We start from the raw sequence: 24174 nt of genomic DNA on the forward strand, positions 1-24174 counted from the left end.
TCTTTTCTATCCTTCAATTCAACAAGTATTTTATTAAGTGTCTACTATGGGAAAGAACTATGTTAGGTGCCTGGGAATAAAGAAAAAATCCAAATTGGAGTTAGCATCTTAAAGGAGGGGTTCAGTGTTAGGCTTCTGCGATCTCGGATGAGACAGAAGCCTCAGACACTATCTGGTCCGATCTAATCATTTTACAGATGAGGAAATTGAGGAAGGTTTGCGTGACTTGTCCAAAATCACGAAGTTAATAAATATCAGAAGCAGAATTTGAAGTTTGATCCTCAGGGCTAATGGTTTCCATGAAGTTAGTTATTAACATCACAGTCAAATTAAATCGAGAGGTAAGCTAGGGACCCTGTGGAAATACAATAAAGGATCCTAGCTGTAGGAGAGAGCTTGGATGCTAACACTCCATCCTCATTTTGTTGTTGTTGTTGTTTTTCCTTTATGGAAGAGGACCATGACAGATGTCATGACTTGAAATTAATTGGATTTAAGTAAGGGAGAGCTGTGCAAGGTCACCAACCTCACTCTCTCCTCCAGAGCCATCTGGGTCCAGCGGCAAAATATACAACAGGACGACTGGAGATGGCCCCGGATGTTTAAGGCAATTGGGGTTAAGTGAGTTGCCCAGGATCACACAAGAAAGTTAAGCACTTTGACCAAGTTCACACAGTTAAGTGTCAGTGGCGAAATTTGAACATATATGATCTGAACCCAGAGCCAGTGCTCTTTCTCTACTATCTGCCTCCCAGAGAGAGGGTGACCCTCCTCCTCAGGCTCTGGAGCCAAGGGAACCGGAGGCTGTGGGCAGGGTTCTGGGTCATCTCAAGGCTGAACTGGTTCTCACATTAAGCCCCACCACTGTATTGTATTCCCACTGAGGGACGCTTTTTCCCCATGTCCCCAGATGGACGTAGACGGCCCTAGAGGATCCCAGATGCCCAAGTATCCCCAGCGGAGACCCTTTCCAACCTGATGTTTGCTGCCAGGACCGCTTTAGCTGCTAGCTAAGCCTGCCCTCTCTCACCCTCCACTCCAATCTCCAGGGTGGGCGGGGAAGGGCTAGCCTACTGCCCAGCTTTGTCCTGCCTTCGTTACTCAGGGAAAACCCTTATTCTGCTCGCTCACTGCTCAATGTGCCTTTCACGGCCCTGCAGTTAAAGGACCGTGGCCAATTCAATCCCCCGAGGCTACTTCAGTCCCACCGCAGCCCTGTCACGTCCGGAAGCCTGGTCCTCCTTACTGACATCACCCGAGCGCTTCGCTTACTTTCCACAGAACTCTCCTGCCCTGCTGCATCCCCACCTACCACCTACCCCGGTGGCCCCCAGCCTCAAACTTCTTTCTGCTTCTTTCACCCTGGTTTACTTCACCCCCTTCACAAGTAAAGATAGGGAGTCCCCACTCGTGCCTCTCGCCAAGTGAACTAGCGACAAGTGGGGGCTGACCGCTTCCTGGTCGCTCCCTTCTTTTGTCTTTCCTCTCCTGGCAGCGCCAGCCTGGGGACTCCCTAGCCAGGAAACTTAATTCACTCTCTCTTGCTCCCTGTCCCTCCCCCACTAGATCCAGCCCTCCCAAGAGAGAGGGAGAGCGAGAGCAAAGCAGCCCGCATCTGCTGTTTGTCTACAGCCAGAGCTTCAGGTAGCCGCCTCTCCTCCCCTAGAGCCACTAGCTCCGCGCTCGCAAGTCACTGTCTCCCCAGCTCCTTGCTAACAAGGTAGGTGGCTATTCTGGGACTCTGTGTTTCTAAACATCCCCTTCACTGGTTCTTCGTGCTAAGGGTCGGGCAGTCACATTGCTTGTTAAAGGGCTGAGAGGAGTTCTTTAGGGGGATAGGGATGGGGCGGGAATGGGTGGGGAAGTTCAGCAGAAGCTCCTGCCTGTATTGTGGAAGGGAGTTTCTCAAGAGGAGGCCAAGGAAAAGGGCAATTGCTTAAAGACTTGGCATCCACTTCACTGCACCTTCGGTCCAGATGGTACCTAATAAGTGAAGGGTTTTCCCTCCTCTTTGTTTCCATCACCTGGACTTCCCAACAAAGATTAAAACCGGCTTTGGATAGTTCTGAAGCTGCAGATTGCTTCATCCCCATAGTTTTCTCATCCCTGCAGGATTGTTAAGTAAATACAGTAGCACTAAAAACCTTTTGAACAAAGACTTGAGAACTTTCTCTGGAGTCCCCTGCACTGATTTGCATGGAGGTCTCAGACCAGAAGTATATATTTTTTTTCTGAAAACATAACATTCTGATTATTTGACCTATTTTTTTATTCATTGCCTGCTCAACACTCACAACTTAGAAATGCACACTTGTTGCCAACCTACCAAGCTATCTGTTTGTTTAGAATATAAAGACTCAAATGCCAAGAGGTCAGAGTGCCCCAAATCAGTGGCCGAAGTTAAAATTAGATTTGAAAAGAGAAAGCATTGCTGAAAAGAAAGTTTGAGCCTAGTGACACACACCTAAGATCTTTCCCTCTTCCATTGTGCTAGAAGCCTTGAGTGGATGACAATATGGCAGCTGGCATTTTTAGGTGCAGAAGGCCTATCATGTAGTAGGATGAGATGATAATTGCATACAATTGACAATTTTAGCTTCTGGAGTACGTGGTGAAAGTAGATGAAAAGAGAGTAAAAGATGGAAAGGTAGATAGAAGAAGGCTATGTGGCTGACAGCTACCTTATACAGAAGTACATTTCAGGGAGGATGGCTATCAGGGAATTCTGTGCTGAGAGGAATGATATATGGTTGTGTTACTAAACTGGGGGAAGGGAGGAAATCCCAAATTGGTAATATGGAACTGTATTAACAACCCAACAAAAGGGAATGATGGTTTATAAACAACTGTGGGGTTGGGTTTTTTTTTTTTTACTATCTTTGATTTTTTTTAGTTTTTAACTATCTTTGGTTAATGAAAGAGGTTTTAAGCCAGTACTTTTAGTAAAATCTCCCTATAACTGCCTTTCCACATCTTTCTCTTCCCATCAAATGAAAAAACAAAAACAAAACCCCAAAACGCTAGCACCAGAGTGAACAAATAATTGTTTAAGAAAGTAGAAATGAGTACTGGAAAGTTCAGAAATTGTGGTTAAAAATAGTAATTTCCATTGTGTGTGTGTGTGTGTGTGTGTGTGTGTGTGTGTGTGTGTGTGTGTGTCTAGCTTTGCAAATTATAAGGCAGGTGCAGCTTCGGCGATAGGTAATGTGTTGGGTCAGGATACACCCTCTGCTGACACAGGTCACAATTCCTCTATAACTTGGTAGGTTTGAGGTGCTGTGGGTGAGAAATATATTGCCATGGGTGATATGGTGATGAGACCCTAACCTTTACTAGGCTGTTCAACATACAATAGGCATCTGTCCAATCTGCCTTTGAATCCTCCCAGTTTGGTAGAAGCTGCCAGAGTTAATGTTCTCCTGCCATAATACACAAAGTCAACCTCTTAATGATAGTATAGAGTTATATGTCCTCACAGGGAAATTCAAGGGGAGATGCCTCTTCTGTGGCTGGAAATAATAATTTCAGGAGTGTCACTATAGATGACGAAAAGAGGGTAAGAATAATAGCTAACATTCACATAGCCCCTTAACATTTGCAAAACCCATTACCCATATTATCTCATTTGATCCTCATGATCCTATGAAATAGATGCTATTATTATCCCCATTTTACAGATAAGAAACTGAGGCTGAGAGGTCAAGTGACGTTCCTGGTCACACAATTATTAAGTGCCCAAGGGAAGATTTGAACGTGGGTTTTTTTCTGACAAGTGCACCACTTTAAAATTATACTACTTAACTGTCTCAAAAGATGGAGAGGACAAAAGAAGTCGACTAACTTGCTGTGGTGCCAACCTAAAATAGAAATGGATCTCTGCAGGCTACCTTTTGACTTAGGAAATCATGAATTAACATCATGTATGTTATATTGTATTCTTTATTAATTTGGTTAAACATTTCCCAAAAACATTTTAATCTGCTTTTGGCTGCATCTAGGAGTTTTGCTGGCCACAACTCAGGCCATCAGTTTGACACCTCTGGTCTAAAACATTTTTCAACTTAAAATTACTTTTTGCAGAAGTAAAATCAAAAGAACAAAGTTTGGAAGACTAGTAATAGTGATTTCTGATGGTAAGGTTCCCTTTGGCATCTGATCCTTTGCATAGTGAATACTTTTTACTTCCCTGTCTTATTTGTATTTCATATCTGTACTCACATTGATATACCATCAGAGAACACTACCAATATCCCATTGTTTTATTTTTATCCTCTTTATATGTATCAGAATTGTCTATATTTTAAAAATAAATTTACCACCATCCCCCTTGTTCTTTTTGGCTACTAGAAATTTTTTGAGTGCTTGGTGGTTTTTTTAACCTCATGAGATTTTTTCTCAAATTTTTGCTTTGTGCTCAGCTCACAATTCCATTAGCTACCTTTTCCATCCCCATTTCCTATTCAATAACATGGATTCTTCCCAATTTCCTTCTCTTTTTACTGACTCCATTTACTGATTCCTTTTGAGAGGCATTTTGCCAGCACTTATGGCAGATTTAGTTTGAAAAGTAGCATTTCCTGAATGATTTTTGATTGCCAAATGAACTTGTTACTTTCATTTTCCTAGTGCAAAAATGATGTCTTCTAACCTCACTTTTAAGAGGTTCTCAAAGTTTCCAATTCATTTCAAATCACTCTTCCCTGGCCCAGGTGCTCCAGGGATTCTTTCTTCCTTAGTTCTTTCTCAAGTTTTTATCCCTACAAGGTAAACTCCCATTCTGTGGAATAAAAACTTACCTGATCAACATAATATTTTTTTCTATAGGTAATGGGATTAAATGACTTGCCCAGGGTCACACAGCTAGTAAATGTCTGAGGCTGGATTTGAACTCACGTTCTTCTGACTCCAGGGCCAATGTTCCATCTACTGTGCCACCTAGCTGCCCCAACATAGTATTTTTTAACAATAAGAAAATAAGGAAGATAAATGGCATATATAAAGCATTAATATTGGCAGCAACTTTAGGGATCATCTAACCTCCAGTTTTTATAGATTAGAAAATTGACTCTGAGGGAGGAATTGACTTGACCTAAGTCATACAGCTCAAATGCGGATCTCCTAATTCCTTACACCACTACACTGTCTATTCTTAATTAACAAATTAAACATTTATTAGGGGCTTGTTTCTGGGGGGTCCAAAGACAAAATGAAAAATTGTCCCTGCCTTCAAAGTGCTTGGGAAAACATTTAAACAGGCAAATAAATAAAATGTAAATTGAGGCAGGAGAGCCTCGAATACTAAGGGGATCAGCACAGTTTTCTCCAAGAGATGGTACCAAAGAGGACCCTTGAAAGAAGCTAATGATGCTCATTTCAACAGTATGCTATGATTTATTGGAATAACTGCAGTTCTGACAGAATTTTATAGTTCATTGGTTTCCCACAGCAGTCTTATAAGGTTCATTGTGCCAATCTTATTATCCCCATTTTTCAGATGAGGAAGCAGAGGCTCAGAATGATGAATATTTGACCAGGTTACATCGATAGTGTATGTCAGGCTCAACCCCAGGTCTTGGAACTCTTAGCTGCCAAACATATTATGCCATTCTTTCCACCTGTGATCTTTGACACAGATTTTTTTAATAATTTGATGAGCATTTCTATACATGACCAACAAAGCTCAACAGCAATAGGTAGAAAAAGAAATTCCATTTAAAGGAACTATAGACAATATAAAATAGTTTGGAGTCTACCTGCCAAGAAAAATCCAGGAACTCTATTAACACAATTACAAAACACTTTTCACACAAATAAAATCAGATCTAAACAAGTGGAAAACTATCAATTGCTCATGGATAGGCCATTCTATTATAACAAAAATGACAGTTCTGCCTAAATTTATTTATTCAGTGCCATACCAATCAGACTACCTAAAAATTATTTTATAGAGCTAGAAAAAAACAATAACCAAATTAATCTAGAAGAAGAAAAGGTCAAAAATATCAAGGGAACTGATGAAAAATGCATAGGAATATAGGCTAGCCATACCAAATGTGAAGCTATACTATAAAACAGCAAAAATCAAAACTATTAGGTATTGGCTAAGAAATGGAATGGTAGATCAATGAAATAGGTTAGGCACAAGAGAGACAGTAGTAAATGACTTTATTAATCTACTGATTGATGAAGCCAAAGATTCCAGCTTCTGAAAAAAATTCACTATTTGACAAAACTGCTGAGAAAAGTGGAAGATAATATGGCAGAAACTAGGCATAGACCAACATCTTATACCATATACCAAAATAAGGTCAAAATGGGCACATGATTTAGAAATAAAGGGTGATACCATAGGGAAATGAGGAAATAAAGGAATAGGTTATCTCTCAGATCTATGGAGAGGATGAGAATTTATGACCAAACAAGAGATAGAGAATATTATGAAATGCAAAATGTATGATTTTGATTACATTAAATTAAAAAGGTCTTTTTTAAACGGAAGCAGTGCATCCCAAATTAGAAGGGAAGCAGAAAGCTGGGAAACAATTTTTACAGCCAGTGTTTTTCTGATAAAGGCCTCATTTCTAAAATATATAGGGAACTCAATCAAATTGATAAGAACGCAAATCATTCCCCAATTGAAAAGTGGTCAAAGGATATGAACAGGCAGTTTTCAGATGAAGAAATCAAAGCTATCTATTGTCATATGAAAAAATGCTCTAAATCACTAATGATTAAAGAAATGCAAATTAAAACAACTCTGAGGTACCACCTGACACCTATCAGATTGCCTAATATTACAAAAAGGAAAAGAATAAATGTTGGAGAAGCTATGGGGGAAAATGAAACACTGATGCATTGTTGGTGGAGCTGTGAACTGATCCAACCATTCTGGAGAGCAATTTGGAGAATCAGGTTCTTCCCTCGCCCCAGCCTATTTCCTGGTCCTAGATGACCCCAGACCAACTTGCCAATCAACCAGCTTTGTTTGTTGTGGTTGTTAGCTCCAACGAGCCTGTGCCCCTCCCCAACCTGGGCCACTTCTACTCGAGCCTACCACCTGGTTCTCAGTAGGGGTATAAAATCTAAGTTCTGCCTTAGCACCAGCATAGACCTCTGCAGTCTCTCCCCTGCCCAGGGCTCAGCCCACTCACCAGACTGTGAGCTTAGTTCCAGACGACACTGGGGCTTCAGCTGATTCAGAGGCTCTGGGGGTCTGCTTCTCTGGTGAGGACTTCCTGAGACTGGATCTGTGTCAGGGTGACTGTGGTGTTGGGCCCAACTCCTGTATCAGCACAGCAGCTCCCTCCTTCTGACCTTTCAAGCTGTTCTTTGTTAGAAGATGATTTCAGTACATTCTTCTGTGAGTTTTGCTGCTCTGGGCATTTTCCTATGACCTTATTTGGATGTTTTTTGGAGCGATCTTGTCATGAATTCAGGAGCTCACTGCCTTTTCTCCACCATCTTGGCTCCACCCCGGAAGTCTCTAGAGAGCAATTTGGAACTATGCCCAAAGAGCTATAAAACGGTGCGTACCCTTTGACCCAGCAGTAACACTATTAGGTCTTTATCCCAAAGAAATCATTTAAAAGGGAAAAGGACTTACATGTATAAAAATATTTATAGATGTTCTTTTTGTGGTGGCAAAGAATTGGAAATTGAGGGGATGCCCATCAATTAGAGAATGGCTAAACAAGTTGTGATATATGAATGTAATGGAATATTATTATTCTCTAATAAATGATGAGGGGCAGCTAGGTGGCACAGTAGATAGAACACTGGCCTCGGAGTCAGGAGGACCTGAGTTCAAATCCGGGTTTAGACACTTAACACTTACTAGCTGTGTGACCCTAGGCAAGTCATTTAACCCCAATTGCCTCACAAAAAAGAAAAAAAAGAAATGATGAGCAGGCAGATTTCAGAAAAACCTCGAAACACTTACATGAACTGAAGCTGAGTGAAATGGGCAGAACCAGAAGAACATTGTACACAGTATCAACAACATTGTGTGTTGATCAACTGTGATAGACTTAACTCTTCTCAGTAGTACAGGGATCCAAGATAATTCCAAAGGACTCATGATGGAAAATGCTCTCCACATCCAGAAAAAAGAACTGTGGAATCTAGATGCAGATTGAACCATACTGTTTCTACTTTTTTGTTTTTTGAGGTTCTTCCCTTTTGTTCTAATTCTTCTTTCACAACATGACTAATGCAGAAATATGTTTAATGTGATTGTACATATATAACCTATATCAGATTGTTTGCTGTCTTGGGTGGGGGAGGAAGGGACAAAAATTTGGAACCAGAAATCTTATAAAAACACATGCTGAAAACTATCTCTACATGTAACTAGAAAATAATAAAGTACTTTTATGATAAAAAAGAAAAAAATAATTGGATATTTATACAACATAAGCTCTAACAAATCAAAGAGAAATAAATGTATTTATCATTTCATATTTCAAATAAACTTTGGGCGAGATTTTACTATCCTTTTGGAAATTTCAAATAGAAAATTGGTTCTCATTTAGACAGGTTTTGAATTTTAACAATAGAGATCTATGTAGTTTCAAACACCTGAAGAAACCACTCCCAAGGACAAACAGTCCTAACCAGATCCAGTAACATAACATGGGCCCTCAAATGAACTGTGTAATTCATGATGTGAAAATAACACATTCAGCTATGTGAGAATAGAGAATTAGTTACAATTTTAGTGTGAAGGGTGGAATCTCATAGTTGAAAGGAGCATGAAGCCTGAATTTCCTCTTCCTCACTCCTCAGCCAATATCTAAGCAACTGTTTCTCTTACCTACTTTTGCAAGAACTCCTCAAACTCCTCCTCGTCCATCTATAGTACTTTAAGGTTTATTAAGTGATTTACAAATATTATCTCATTTTATTGTCACCACAATGACAGGTAGATGTTGTTATTATCCTCATTTTACAGATGAGGAAACTGAGGCAGCAGAGGTTAAATGACTTGCCTAGAGTTACACAGCTAGTAAGTGACTGAGGCTGGATTTGAATTCAGGTTGTCCTGTTCCGGTTCCACTGCTCTATCCACAGCACCACCTACCTGATCTAATTTAATGTTCATTTGCACTCTCTAAACTTTCTACCCTGGACCAAAGTATCCCAGGTTAGTTATGGCTTTAAGAAAAATGTAATTTTTCTTTCCTCAGACTTTTAATATATATGTTTGTTACCCTTTGTTGATATGTTGTTACATCCTATTATGTAGTCTCAGAGAGTCTTTCCGAAAATCATTTACTATCAAATAAAATGTCCTTATAAAAGTGCAGCTTAGGTCATTCTGTGAGTCACAACCTAAAAACACTGCTTGGAGAGCTCCAGAATAATCCAAAAGACAATTTCTTTCTTTTTCTTTATAGGACATCCATCCGGAAACTTCCATAGATCATCTGAAGGGGAAAAGGGGTGCTTGTGCCAGACCCTTTAGTACTTTTTACACCAAGATAATGTAACATCAGATTCCACCTTTTGGGAGATTTCACCATGGGAGCAAACAACTCCAGCAAGCCTCCAGTGTTTGATGAAAATGAAGATGGTAAGGCTCCATGCAGTGGTTTCAAATATACTTTTTAAAGTTAGACTGAAAACTATAAATGTAGGCTTTGGGTTTGGAAACTATTGCATTTGAATTGCCAGGGTCACTTAGTAGTCTTTAAGAAAAAGGGACCATAGGGCAGCTAGGTGGCTCAGTGGATAAAGCACCAGCCCTGGATTCAGGAAGACCTGAGTTCAAATCTGACCTCAGACACTTGACATTTACTAGTTGTGTGGCCGTAGGCAAGTCACTTAATCCTCATTGCCCTGCAAAAAAAAAAAGAAAGAAAGAGGGACCATAAACCAGGTTTTGCATTTTTCAAAAGTGATGTGAATTTTCCAAAATTATGTAAATTCTATTATGGTAAAACTTACATGTGTGTATGTGTATGTATAGCATTTGTTTTTTTTTCTTCAATGGTTAAGACTGCTTATTACAAGGTTTCTGAAGGTACATTGGCTAAACATGTTTTGCCATATTTGTTATTGCATTAATAAATTAGAAGAGGGTTCATTTTTTAAAGAGGCAGCACGTTACAGTGAAGAGCATTGGTTCTGGAGTTAGGGGATTTGATTTCAAACTCTCTCTCCCATCTTCCTGTGTGATGTTGGTCAAGTCACTTAAACCTCCCTCTGCCTCAATTTCCTCTTCTGTAAAATAAGAGGGTTGAATAAAATGATTTCTGAGCTTCTTTCTAGTTCTGTATCTATAATCCTATAAACCCATATTTTGCTTTGTGAAAGGGATACAATAATTATTCAGCTGTCAACTAGAAGACTCTAGAAATCAGGTCAGAGATTTAGCCTATGGTCCCTGTTAAGATTGTCTGAAACTGGGAAATATGGAGTGGATTTCAGACCACAACACAATGATAATGATTGGCCATAGTGTTTACAACAGTGGAAAGAATGCTTCATTTGGGGTCAGAAGACCCTCATTCAATAATGACTCCAAACTCACCGACAATTTGCATGACCAGGTGCAAGCTACTCAACCCTTCTAGGCCTTAGTGGTTTATCTGTAAAGAGAGAAAGTAGAAAAAGACTGTGTCTGCTAAGCCTATGATCTCTGCTACCAGAGAAGCTGAAGCTGGAGGATCTCTTGAGTTCGGGTGTTCTGAGCTGCGATGAACCAGGCTGTTCTATGCCTCTGCACTATGGAGTGGAGAGTCACCAAGTTGCCTAGTGAAAAGCAAACTGTCCCAGGTTCGAAGCAGGGCAGATCAAATTTCCATGTGATTGAGAGTGGGGTTGGCCCTTGAACTTCCAGCCTAGGGGAGATCCTGTCTTTAATAAATGAAAATAAAAACCAAATAAATGGTGTATAAAGTTTCTTCCAGCCATCTGGAATCTGTCATCCTATCATATAATCTAAAGAGTGCCAGCCTGGAGTCCATCATCAACACTGAGACCCTGAAAGATTCAGGAGCTCTATCTCTATCACCAAGTCTTGCTCAAAATGAATCAGGTGATTAAGTACAGTTCACTTCTTCCATCAAAAACTGAGATTTCATCAGATTTCATATTCCCCCCATATAGATAATGACCCCTCCATACCTTAGAGAAGGTTTTCTAAGTTGATATGGTCAAAACATTTCTTCACCTGGCAGCCAAGCTTTTTTTTGTTTTGTTTTGTTTTGTTTTTTATTTTTTTTAGTGAGGCAATTGGAGTTAAGTGATTTGCCCAGGGTCACACAGCTAGTAAGTGTTAAGTGTCTGAGGCCGGATTTGAACTCAGGTACTCCTGACTCCAGGGCCGGTGGTCTATCCACTGCACCATCTAGCTGCCCCCACAGCCAACCTTTTTGTGATAAGTATCTTGATATTTATCCTGGTTACTTCTCCCTTGACAGATCTGCAGTTCATCTGTAGGCTACATAATCAAAGTCTTTCCCTGTTGGCAGGAGCTGCCAAAGCTTGCTCTCTTCCAGCACAGCTTTGAGAACCCAGGCTCTCTAATACTAGCTTATTATAGTAGGACTGTTGTGAATTTTACTATATTTCAATTCTTTGAAATTGGCCATCTGTGAATAACAGTTCTTTATTTCCCAGGATATTGTGTTTACCAAAGCATTCTATTCCTCAGCCATCCTCATCAATCCCTAGTCTGTTAGAGCAAATAAGTCATTCTGACTATTATACATACCCAAATTAACTACAAAGGATACGTGAAGGAAGATGCCATCTGCATCCAGAGAAACAACTGAAAAACAGAACCATGTATAGAATGATTTCACACACACACACACACATTTGTGTCTAATGGTAGCCTGGGGGGGGTGAAGATAAAAAGGGAAAAAAAAGAAATTTACATAACTTTAATATATATTTACAAGGAATTGCAATTTGTACATAATAGATTTGCAATTTCATGTGAAATCATCTTTTTGATTATATTATATTATGAAAAATGCTTGTTTTATTCCAGGAATTAAAAATAAAATAAATTAAAATTATTTATACATATGTTATATGTGTTATATATCTATATAGATACAAATATACATACATATACATACAGAGAGAGAAAAAGCATTAAAAAAGAACTAGAAGGAATCTTAGTGATCCATGTAATTCAATTGCCTCATTAACAGTAGAGGAAACACCCAGAGAAGTCCATTGATCACAAAAGGTCGCAAAAATAGAGTCAGAATATAGACTGCCACAAGGTCTCTGGAGTCCAGGGATGATTGCTGAGTTTTTAATGTGACCATTTACACCTCAGAAATTGGCAAATATTACAAATTAGGGCTTGATTTATTGCTTTGGTGATTGTCTAGACAACAAAGTGATGGAGAAATGTTAATGCCAATTAAACTTAAGAGTTTTTTATGTGTGCATTTTTGGATTTTGGAGAGCTGGTTATTAAATATTTACTAGCATACCACTGCCTGAATCACAGGCCAGCCCTCTTAACAGTTTTGAGAACACAACCTATTCATAAACTATGGGGATTGTCTGGATTATCTAACCTCAAATCAACCTTTAAATTCAGAGCTCTTACCCTAGGGTCCACAGGTTTAGATTTCAGGAAAATCCAGGAACATTAGATAGGAAAAAAATAAATCTTTAATTCAATGTAATTGGTTTCCTTTGTAATCCTATGTATTTTATTTAATGTGTCTAAAAAAGATCAGAGAAAGGATCCATAGGTTTCATCAGACTGCCAAAGGGGTGCATCATACAAAAAGGGTTAAGATCTCCTGCCTCAAATGAGGGAACATTCAAAATGTACCACAGGATTGGAAGGCAATTTCACAGGAACGGTACATAATATAGAGGTTAGGGTATGTTAGTTAACAAAAGCAGCCTGTGTGAAACCTTATGAGTGTCTTTATCACACACACACACACACACACACACACACATATGGGAGGGGGAGAGAGAGAGAGAGAGAGAGAGAGAGAGAGAGAGAGAATGGAAAGGAAGTACATCCAAGCTTCAATTTGTTCTACCTGGGCTGTTCCCTCTGGAGTCAGAGCCAGCTCTTCGGGTGAAGTTAATCTTTAGGGAACAAAAGTGAAAAGGGATTAGGCTCTGAGCTTCTTATCCATCCCACAGGATATTAATGGGCAAATAGTAAATTTGTTATCAATCCCACAGGATATTAGGATGAGTGGCAATATCATGGGCAAGAAACATTAAAATCTTCAAGAAAGAACCCTATTAGAATAAAATATGACAGCAACCTAGGGAAACTAGGATAGAGCACTAGACCTGGAATCAGGAAGACATAGGTTCAAATTATGCTTCAGGCACTTACCAGCTGTGTAACCCGGGGCAAGTCACTTAACCTCTATCTGACTCATTTTCCTTATGTCTAAAATGGGGATAATAATAGCACCTAACTCACAGTGTTGTAATGAAGATAAAATGAGATTAACAGGTAAAATACTGAAGAAGAAGAAGAAGAAAGAAGAAGAAGAAGAAGAAAAAGAAAAAGAAGAAGAAGAAAAAGAAGAAGAAGAAGAAGAAAAAGAAGAAGAAGAAGAAGAAGAAGAAGAAGAAGAAGAAAAAGAAGAAGAAGAAGAAGAAAAAGAAGAAGAAGAAGAAGAAAAAGAAGAAGAAGAAGAAGAAGAAAAAGAAGAAGAAGAAGAAGAAAAAGAAGAAGAAGAAGAAGAAGAAAAAGAAGAAGAAGAAGAAGAAGAAAAAGAAGAAGAAAAAGAAGAAGAAGAAGAAGAAGAAGAAGAAGAAGAAGAAGAAGAAGAAGAAGAAGAAGAGGAAGAAGGACAAAATGAAGACAAGGCCAACAACGAAGAAGAAATTGATAGGATCATAGATTTAGATACAGAAGGGAGATTAAAATATCTAATAGTCCAACTTCTGCATTTCACAGATCAGAAAACTGAGGCCCATAAAATGTTAATGACTTGCCCAAGCTCACACGTGTATTAAATGGCAGGCAGGAACTCTTTGGATTCCAAAGCCAGTACTCTTTTCACTGTGCCTCAATACCAGTTATTACTTGTAAAAAGCCTTTCATTTCAAATCAGTCCTATGATGTGTTTTGTTTTCTTCCTCAAATATGACCTTTGTCCATAGGCCTCTGATAAATGTCAAAATATTGAGTTGTTTTACTAAACTGATATCTTTGGGGGCAGGGCTGTCCCCTGTATGCACAAAAGTAAGATCCCATATCATATCATTATGTAATCATATAAATGCAGATAATAACACTTGCCTCACAGTCATTGTGAGGATAAAATGAGATGATATTTGTATATGCTTTGCAAACCTTAAGGGGCTCTATTAATGCTAGCTAGTTGGAATCAGAACTCATTGGCTTAAAAGACTCACGATTATTTGACATAATTCTTATTTTATATATAGTTCTGAAAAATAATTCATGTCATAGTGATGTCCAAAGTACATCCTGAAACTTTTATAAAATAGAGGTAATTCTCTCTTTTTTCGCTTGCTTGTTTATTTTTTTTAAAAAAGTGGCAGAAGAGAGTCTATTTTGTAAACCAATATTCTTTTGTATCCATAGTCACAAAGTTCATGTGTCAAAAGGAAGATTTAAACCCAGCTCTTCCTGATTCCAAGTCCAGTATTCTATTCACAGTGTAGTATGGCTGCCAAAACAAAAACAAAAAAAGTCAGTGCTAACATCAGCTACTGTAAGAGAGATGTTCTATCCAGAATGCGAGCCAGTTCTATTGTACCCTGCTGTGTTCACAACCTATCTGGGGTAGGGTGTTCAGTTCTTAGTACTGCATTTTAGGGAAGACAAAGGCAAGCTAAAGGATGTCCATTAAAGGGAGGGGAGAAAAGAAAGGGGGGAGGGGAAAGGAAGGGGAGGTAGGGAAGGGAAGAAGAGTGAGGGGAGGGAAAGAGAGGGTTAGGGAGGGGAGGAGGCTCAGATGATAGGATAGCTATTTCCCAATAATGAAGGAGCTTTCATGTGTGCAAAGGATTCATTTTGTCCTGCTTGGCTTTAGAAAAGTTCTTGAACTGTGGGTCGTGCCCCCATGTGGGGTCACATAACCGAATGTGGGGATCATGAAAAATTTGGCAACAGTAAAAAGTTATGTATAGCTATTTTAGATACCTATATACCGTATAAAAATTTCTCAGGCAAAAGGGGGTCACAAGTGGAAAAATTTTAAGAGGCCCTACTCTAAGAGGGCAGAATTAGGAACTATAAATGGAATTGCAAAGGATCCGATTTGATGTCCAAAAGTAGACTATCCACGCACATATGGTATGGTGTGGTAGAGAGTCACAGAGTCAGACAATCCCAGTGAAAATCTCGTTTCAGATATTCCCTAGCTGCATGACTCTGGACAAGTGTCTTAGTCTCTCTGAGCCTGCAAAATGAGTGGTTTGGACCTAAGGGTCTCTCAGCCCTCAGGCTCTAACTCCATGACTGGGAAGAAGGGAGAGGGAGTGCTCCATCTTTGGAAGTCACTTGTTAGGAATATTTTAGAGTGGATTTGATGGGCTCTGAAATCCCTTCCAGTCTGTGGATCGGGGGATTCTGTAGTTTCATCTACTGAAAAGAGGGCATCAGGAAAGTTATTCACATAGATTCAGTTGACATGGAATAATAGATGATAAAAAGGCTTTGAAAATCACCAAATTCTGTGATTTCATGTTTTATCTTTTCCCTTTATAGCCAAGGGACAGCCAAGTGGCACAGTGGATAGAGTATCTAGACTTGGAGTCAGGAAGACCTAAGTTCAAATCCAGACTCTTACACTTACTAGCTGTTTGACTCTGGACAAGTCAAACTGTTTGCCTCAGTTTCCTCATCTGTAAAATGAGCTAAAGAAGGAAATGGTAAACCACTCCAGTGTCTTTGCCAAAAAAATCCCAAATGGGGTCACAAAGAGTCAGACATGAATGAACAACAAAACATTTATAGGCCAAGAGCACTTTATACCTTCCTTGGATAGGTTCATTTTCAAGTATCCAATTCTCATCACATAGTATTTAGCTTTAGTTGTATTGAGGTTTCTAAAAAACCTAATTAAATTAAACTCATGCTGTGTCTACACCACAAAAAAATAGTCTGTCCCATGAGTTCCACCATCCTAACAACAGAATTGTATTGATTACATGGCAACTTTGATGGATCATACAAAAGTTTGTGCCTAAGTCAGCTGAAAAAGAATGGACAAACAATTGATCTAGGAGATGCATGTCATAGCCTCATCCCTTTTCCCACCTCTTTTCACTCATCAGATTTTCATTTCAGTTAAAGTCTGAAAAGCATGGAGTTAATCATTAAAGGCCTTTAATTATTTTATATTACGTATGTAATTATATTTCTATTTTATATATAATTGATTATTTTTTGGCATTGTCCCAGATAGGGGCATAAAACTAGAGTCTATCATAGTTTCTCACTTATGACACAGAAAATAAAATACTTTTTTTCCCCAACAACCCTGTGAGATTGGTAATACAAGTATTATTATTCCCATTTCACAAAGGAAAGAGACAAGTTTTAAGTGACTTGACTATTGTCAATGAGGAAACTAGATAGATAAGAGTCCTGGGCCCAGAGTCAAGAGAGACCAGAGTTCAAATCTGACCCCAGATATTTAGTAGCTGTGTGACCCTGTGGATGTCACTGAACTGTTTGCCTCAGTTTCCTCATCTGTAAAATGGGGATAATAACATCACCTACCTCCTAGGGTTGTTGTGAGGAATAAATGAGATAATAATTGTAAAGTGCTTAGCAAAGTGACCAGCGTATAGTAAGAGCTATATAAATGTTAGTTATTATTATTGTGATGATTTTAGGAAATCAGGACTCCAACCCAGGTCTTCTGACTGAAAATCCCACGCTCTTTCCCTTAGATCTCACTGCCCCCTGTTATTTGGAGGAATAATTACACCAGCGAGAAATTGCTTTTGGCTCCCTAAAAGTAATAAAGTACAAATGATTACAGATGGCAATCATAATTGTGTTACTCTTAATGACAATTTTTATTTTTCTGACTCAATTTTAAAGTAATGAACATTTTTATTTATAGTTTTGAGTTCCATTTTTTTTGTGGGGCAATGAGGGTTAAGTGACTTGCCCAGGGTCACACAGCTAGTAAGTGTCAAGTGTCTGAGGCCAGATTTGAACTCGGGTCCTCCTGAATCCAGGGCTGGTGTTTTACCCATTGTGCCACCTAGTTTTCCCCTTGAGTTCCAATTTTTATCCCTCCTTCCCTCCCTCCCCTCCCCCTCCCTGAGACAATAAGCAATCAGATATGGCTTATACATGTACGATTATATAAAATATTACCATATTAGTTATTTTGTACAAGAAAACTTGAATAAGAGGAAAAAATGAAAGAAAGTGAAAAAATAGCATGCTTCAGTCTGTGTTCTCTTAATATCAGTTCTTTCTTTGGAGATGGATAGTATGTTTCATCAATAGTCCTTTGGGATTATCTTGGATCATTGTATTGTTGAGAATAGTTGTCATTCACAGTTCTTCATCAAACAAAATTGCTGTCTCTGTGCATAACATTCTCTTGGTTCTGCTCACTTCATTCTATATCAGTTCATACAAGTCTTTCCAGGACTTTCTGAAATCATCTTGCTTGTCATTTCTTACAGCATAATAATAGACAATCACCATCATATATCACAACTTGTATAGCCATTTCCCAGTTGATGGGCATTCCTTTGATTTCCAATTCTTAGGCACCACAAAAAGTGCTGCTATAAATGTTTTTGTACAAATAGGTCTTTTTCGGGGGCAGCTAGGTGGCTCAGTGGATAGAGCACTGGCCCTGGATTCACAAGGACCTCTGTGACCCTGGCAAATCACTTAACCCTCATTGCCCCACAAAACAAAACAAAACAAAACAAAACAAATAGGTCCTTTTTCTTTTTTGGAGAATGTCTTTGGGATATAAACCTATTGTTTATTGTTGAGTCAAAGGGTATGCACAGTTCTATAGCCCTTTAGGCATAGTTCTAAATTGCACTCCAGAATGGTTGAATCTTTTTACAACTCCACCAACAGTGGATTAGCATCCCAGCTTTCCCACATCCCCTCCAACTTCAAATATTTTCCCTTTTTGTTATATTTGCCACTCTGATAGGTGTGAGGTCATACCTCAGAGGTGTTTTAATTTGGATTATTCTGATCAATAGTGATCTAGAGCATTTTATCATATGATTATTGACAGCCTTGATTTTGTTGTCTGAAAACTGCTTGTTCATATCCTTTGACTATTTCTCAATTGGGGAATGACTTGTATTTTTACAAAATTGGCTCAGTTCTCTATATAATTGAGAAATGAAGCATTTATCAGAGATACCTGTTTCAAAAATTCTTTCCCAGTTTTCTTGCTTCCCTTGTAATCTTGGTTACAGTAGTTTTGTTTGTGCAAAAGCTTTTTTAAATTTTATATAATCTATTATCTATTTTACATTTTGTTTTACTCTATACATCTTCTTTTGTCCTAAATTCTTCCTCTGTCCATAAATCTGACAGATAAACAATTCCATACTCTCTTAATTTGCTTATGGCATCATCCTTTATGTGTAAATCATGGGCCCATTTTGACCTTATTTTAGTATAGTGTGAGATGTTGGTCTTTACTTAGTTTTTGCCATACTGCTTTCCAGTTTTCCCAGCAGTTTTTGTTCTAAAAGCTTGGATCTTTGGGTTTATCATATACTAGATTACCATAGTCATTTACTATAGTATAATTTGTATATATTCTATTCCACTGATCCACCTCTCTACTTCTTAGCCAGTACCAGATTACTTTGATAATTACCACTTTATAATACAGTTTGAGATCTGGTACTGTTAGACCACCTTCTTTTGTACTTTTTTTCATTAATTCCCATGATATCCTTGAGTTTTTGTTTTACCAGATGATTTTTGTTATTATTTTTTCTAGATCTATAAAATAGTTTTGGTAGTTTGATTGGTATAGCACTAAATAAATAAATTAACTTAGGTAGGATTGTAATTTTTATTATATCGGCTCAGCCTACCCATGAGCAATTAATATTTTTCCAATTTTTTAGATCTGACTTTGTGTGAAAAGTGTTTTGTAGTTCTGGTCATGTAGTTTCTAGGTTTCTGACTCATTTTTGGTTTTTGGTTTTTTTGCAGGGCAATTGGGGTTAAGTGACTTGCCCACGGTCACATAGCTAGTAAGTTTTAAGTGTCTGAGGCCGGATTTGAACTCAGGTCCTCCTGAATCCAGGGCCAGTGCTCTATCCACTACGCCACCTAGCTGCCCCTTCTGACTAAATTTTTTTTTTTTTTTTTAGTGAGGCAATTGGGGTTAAGTGACTTGCCCAGGGTCACACAGCTAGTAAGTGTTAAGTGTCTGAGGCTGGATTTGAACTCAGGTACTCCTGACTCCAGGGCCGCTGCTCTATCCACTGCGCCATCTAGCTGCCCAGTGACTAATTTTTAAGCAAAAATTTAAATCCAAATATGACAAGGAAGTTTTTATGAAAGCCAGCAATTTTTTATGGAAACCAACAATCTTATCACAATGTCATAAGGATTATAGAGCTAGAAGAGACCTTATAGGACATATGCTCATTTTACAGATGAGGAAACTGAGGTTCAGAGAAGGTAAGTGACTTGCCTAAGGAAACATAGGTAGTAAGCATCAAAGGCAGGATTTGAACCCAGGCCACATGATTCAATGCTTTTTTCTCTGTACCCTGTGACTGGTTTTGTTTTCTAAAAATTTTAACAATCCTGAGAGGCACTGACATTTACCTAGCAAGTTCAAGTTTTCAAAATACTATAGGTGCATCCTGCCATTTGATCAAATGAGCAAATTATCATCGTTGTTTTCAGATTTGGATTTAGAGCAAGAGAATAGCATCATGAAGCCTCCATTCTCAGGAACATGTGTTCCTAGGTCATTAAGATATGCAATATTTGACACTGCTCACCATCCCCTCCGTGATACTATCTCTCCCTTCGCCTCCTTCACAGTTCTCTCTTCTGATTCTCTCTCCACCTCTGTGTTTCAATCTCCTTTGCTGGTTCTTCTTGTTCCCTGAGTGTGAAAATTACACAAGGCTCTGTCCTCAGTCCTGATTTCTTCTCTCTCTACACTTTTCTCTTTTAACAATTTCATCCATTCCCATAGATTCAATTATCACCTTTATCTGCATGACTTCAAAAATCTATATCTCTGGCCCTGACCTCTTCCTAAGCTCCAGACTTCCGATTCTAATTGCCTAGTAAGTGTCTGGATGTCCTGCTAACATCTTGGATGCAATATATGCAAAAGTCAACCAATTATCTTCCTATCTTCCACCCTCTCCATCTGACTCTGATGTTTCTACTGGTAGTTCTCCTACCTTCCAAGTTTTACAGGCTTAAAACCTCAGTAATCTTTGACTAGTTTTCTCTTCCTCAGTCCCTATACTACTAGATCAAATCAGTTACCAAGTCCTGTGAATACTGCCTCCAAACTCCCCTTTCCTATTCTACTTCTGGTCCTTATCTCTCTCCTAAATTCTCATTGCTGTTGCAGTTTTCAATCATTTCATTTGTGTCTGACTCTTCATGACCCCATTTGGGGTATTTTTTGGCAAAGATACTGAGGTTATTTTGCCATTTCTTTCTATGGCTCATTTTACATATGAGGAAACCAAGGCAAATAGGATTAGGGTTAAGTGACTTGCCCAGGGTCACACAGCTAGTGTCTGAGACCAGATTTGCACTCAGGTACATGAGTCTTCCTGACCCCTGGCCTGGCATTCTATCTACTATGCCACCTAGTTGCCCAATTCAACTAGCAAATTCCTACCCTTTAAATGCTTCTTCTTTCATGAAAAGTCTCCCTGATCTTGCTGTCAATGATACCAGGCCTGCCACTATATCCACCGTACCACTTAGCTGACCATAATTCTTATCAGATCTTCCTATTTGGTCTTCTCATTTCCATTCTCTTCCCTTTCTCCATCTTTCACAATACCAATCAAATCAATTTCCTTAAATGCTCAGGTCTGATAATACACTTCCCTGCTCAAAAAAATCTCAGTTCATTCTCCACTACTTGTTGAATAAAATAGAAACAGATTAGCCTGGCATTCAAGGCCCCTCCAATGGCTGGCTTAAACTTACCCTTCCAGTCTTCCTTTATACTATTCCCCTTCACATACTCTACACTACAGACAAACCGGCCTAGTCCTGGTAGCCTGAATATCATCTTGTTTTCTGTTGCTTCAGTGTATCTACATATACTGCTTCTGCTCCTATAACTTTAATCTGTTGAAATCTTTCTTTGCAATGCCCAGTTTAGGTGCCACCTCCTTCATGAAGCCTTCTCCAATTCCTACCACAACTACCAGTGACCTCTCCTTCTTTGAATCAATTAAGTCACTCCATTTGATTTTTCCTAAGCCTTTAATCATATTCAACCTTGTTTTATAATTGTTTATTTACATGATTCTTCCTTCCTACTGTATTATAAACTCTTTAAGGGAGAGATCTGGTTAATTTTTCAACTTAATTTCTTCAGCACCTTATATACTTCCTTGCTCACAGAAAGCACTTTGTAAGAATTGAATTGAATTGAAATGAGTTGAACTTAAAAGTGACAAAGCTAAAATATGGTTAAAATATGGGTAGGGGACATAATCAACACTGACTACTGAGGTTGAAGTTTCAAAAATTGAGGTAAAAATGGAGAATTATGGAGATCCTCAAAGTGTGTCATTTTTCAAGAGAATTCAATTATTTCACTGTTCTTCAGGCTTGGTAAAAACTCAGTGCTCCACTTTCATTTGGCAACACAGAACTGCCAGGTTGTGTGGATATGTCCATTTTCCCCCATCTTCTTCAGTGATTGGGACAACTGAGTCCTTTAAAATATGAGACCAAGAATATTGGACGCGGTATACAATCCGATAGGAAAGAGATTCAGTGGAAGTAATTCCAATTGTAAGGACTAGGAGGCCTCTTTTATAATTATAATAAATGTGCATTACATATTTCTTACAATGAGTCAGGAAATGAAGTGTGGACCTTCCCTTCTCAAACCAAAGTAATGACTAGTCTTGCATTACATTTATCATTTGGCATTGGAATAATTAGCAAAGTAGTGCAGATGATGAATTAAGAGATTAAATTATTCAGTACATTCTAGCGTTTGGTGACAGTGTTTGTCACAAATAAATGCCAGTGTAGCAGAAGGAGCAGAAAGCATTACTTTTCCTTTGACTCGATGGGGATTTTTTCCCCCAAAAGCTTTGGCAGAGTCAAGAGATATAAGCTGTGAGGCCAAGAACACAAGACTCAAAGCCTTGTCACATTGCCCTGGCTGACCAGTCCATTTTAGTAAGCAACATTTCTTCCAACTCATTTTTTTTTTGGTGGAGCAATGGGGGTTAAGTGACTTGCCCAGGGTCACACAGCTAGTAAGTGTCAAGTGTCTGAGGCCAATTTTGAACTCAGGTCCTCCTGAATCCAGGGCCGGTGCTTTATCCACTGTGTCACCTAGCTGCCCCTTCCAACTCATTTTTGCTAGAGGACTTGGAGCCAGAGAGACTTAAGTCTGAATGCTACCTCAGATACATTATAATCTATGTAGCCCTTTGGACAAGTCACCTTATTTCTTTCAGCCTTAGTTTCCTCTTTTGTAGAATGGGAATAATAATAGCACCTACTTCACAGGGCTGTTGTGAGAATCAAATGAGATAATGAAGCCCTTTCAAAAAGTAGAAGCACAAAATAAATGCAAGTTATTGTTTTTATTATTGTTAACAAATGCCTCTGTCAGGTCAATAAGAATTTTAAGCGCCTACTATGTGCTAGGCCCTGTGCCAAGTGCTGGGGATACAAAAAGAGGCAAAAAACAGTCCTTGCCTTCAAGGAGCTTAAAATCTAATGAGGGAGATGACAAACAAAAATATATACAAACAAATTATGTATTTGTTAAATGGGAAATGATTAAGAGAGGGAAGGCTCTTAAGAAAAAGAGCTGTTAAGACTTTTTGTATAAGATAGGATTTTAGATGGGACTTGAAGGAAGCCAGAGAAGCTGTGAGGCAGAAATGAAGAGGGAAAAGATTCCGGGTATGGGGAACAGCTAAAGAAAATGCCTGGAGCAAAGAAATGGAGTGTCTTGTTCATGGAACATCCAGGACAGTGTTACTGGATCAAATAGTATGTGTATTAGGGACGAAAGTGGCAGAAGACTGGAAAGGTAGGAGAGGACTAGGTTATAAAGGGCTTTGAATACCAAGTAGAGGCTTTTATATTTGATCATGGAGGAAATAGGGAGCCTCGGAGCTTATTGAGGAGAGGGGTAACATGATCAGACCTGTACTTTAGGAAAATCAGTTTGGTGGCTGAATGGAGGATGGACTGGAGCAGGGAGAGACTTGAGGCAGCAGACCCACCAGCAGGCTATTGCAATAGTCCAAAGATTAGGTGATGAGGGTCTGCACTAGAGTGGTGACTGTGTCAGAGGAGAAAAGGGGGAGTATTTGAGAGATGTTGCAAAAGTGAAATTGACAGGCCTTGGCAACAGCTTGGATGTTGGGTGGGGGGGATTGAAATAATGAGGAGGGGCAGTTAGGTGGCACAGTGGATAGAGCACTGGCCCTGTATTCAGGAGGACCTGAGTTCAAATCCAGCCCCAGACACTTAACACTTACTAGCTGTGTGACCCTGGGCAAGTCACTTAACCCCAATTGCCCCCCAAAAAAGGAAAAAAAGAGAGATAATGAAGAGTCTAGAATGATTCATAGATTGTGGGCCTGAAGGACTGGGAGGATGGTGTTTCCCTCCACAGTAACAGAGAAGGTGGGATGGAGAAAGAGTTTAGGGGAAAAGATAATGAGTCCCATTTTGGATATAAGGAGTTTAAGATGTCAGCTGGACATTCAGTTCCAGATGTCTGAAAGACTGTTAGAGATGCAAGATTGGGACAGAAAAGGTAGATTTTTTAAATCATCAGCATAAAGATGGTAATGAAATCTTTGGAGGCTGATAAGATCACCAAGTAAAGGAGTATAGAGAAAGAAGAGAAGAGGCCCCAGGGCAAAACCCTGAGGGAAACCTATGGTTAGAGGGTATGAACTAGACCATGACTTCTTAGATTTATTCCACTGGCAACCCCTTTTTACCTGAGAAATTTTTACATGACCCGAGGTAAA

At 39.0% G+C, this 24174-nt stretch overlaps 1 protein-coding gene across 1 annotated transcript in view; it reads left to right on the top strand.

Moving 5' to 3' along the window:
• Positions 1–1165: 1165 nt before the first annotated feature.
• STK32A (serine/threonine kinase 32A) overlaps positions 1166–24174 on the top strand; it is a 173620-nt gene continuing 150611 nt past the window's right edge. Inside the window, exons 1-2 of the mRNA XM_043989728.1 lie at positions 1166–1720; positions 9396–9571. Of these exons, the coding sequence (XP_043845663.1) occupies positions 9520–9571 (52 nt within the window). The 5' untranslated portion in view covers positions 1166–1720; positions 9396–9519. The remainder of the gene's footprint in view (positions 1721–9395; positions 9572–24174) is intronic.

This window comes from Dromiciops gliroides, chromosome 2 (assembly GCF_019393635.1).
Source record: "Dromiciops gliroides isolate mDroGli1 chromosome 2, mDroGli1.pri, whole genome shotgun sequence".
NCBI lineage: Eukaryota > Metazoa > Chordata > Mammalia > Microbiotheria > Microbiotheriidae > Dromiciops > Dromiciops gliroides.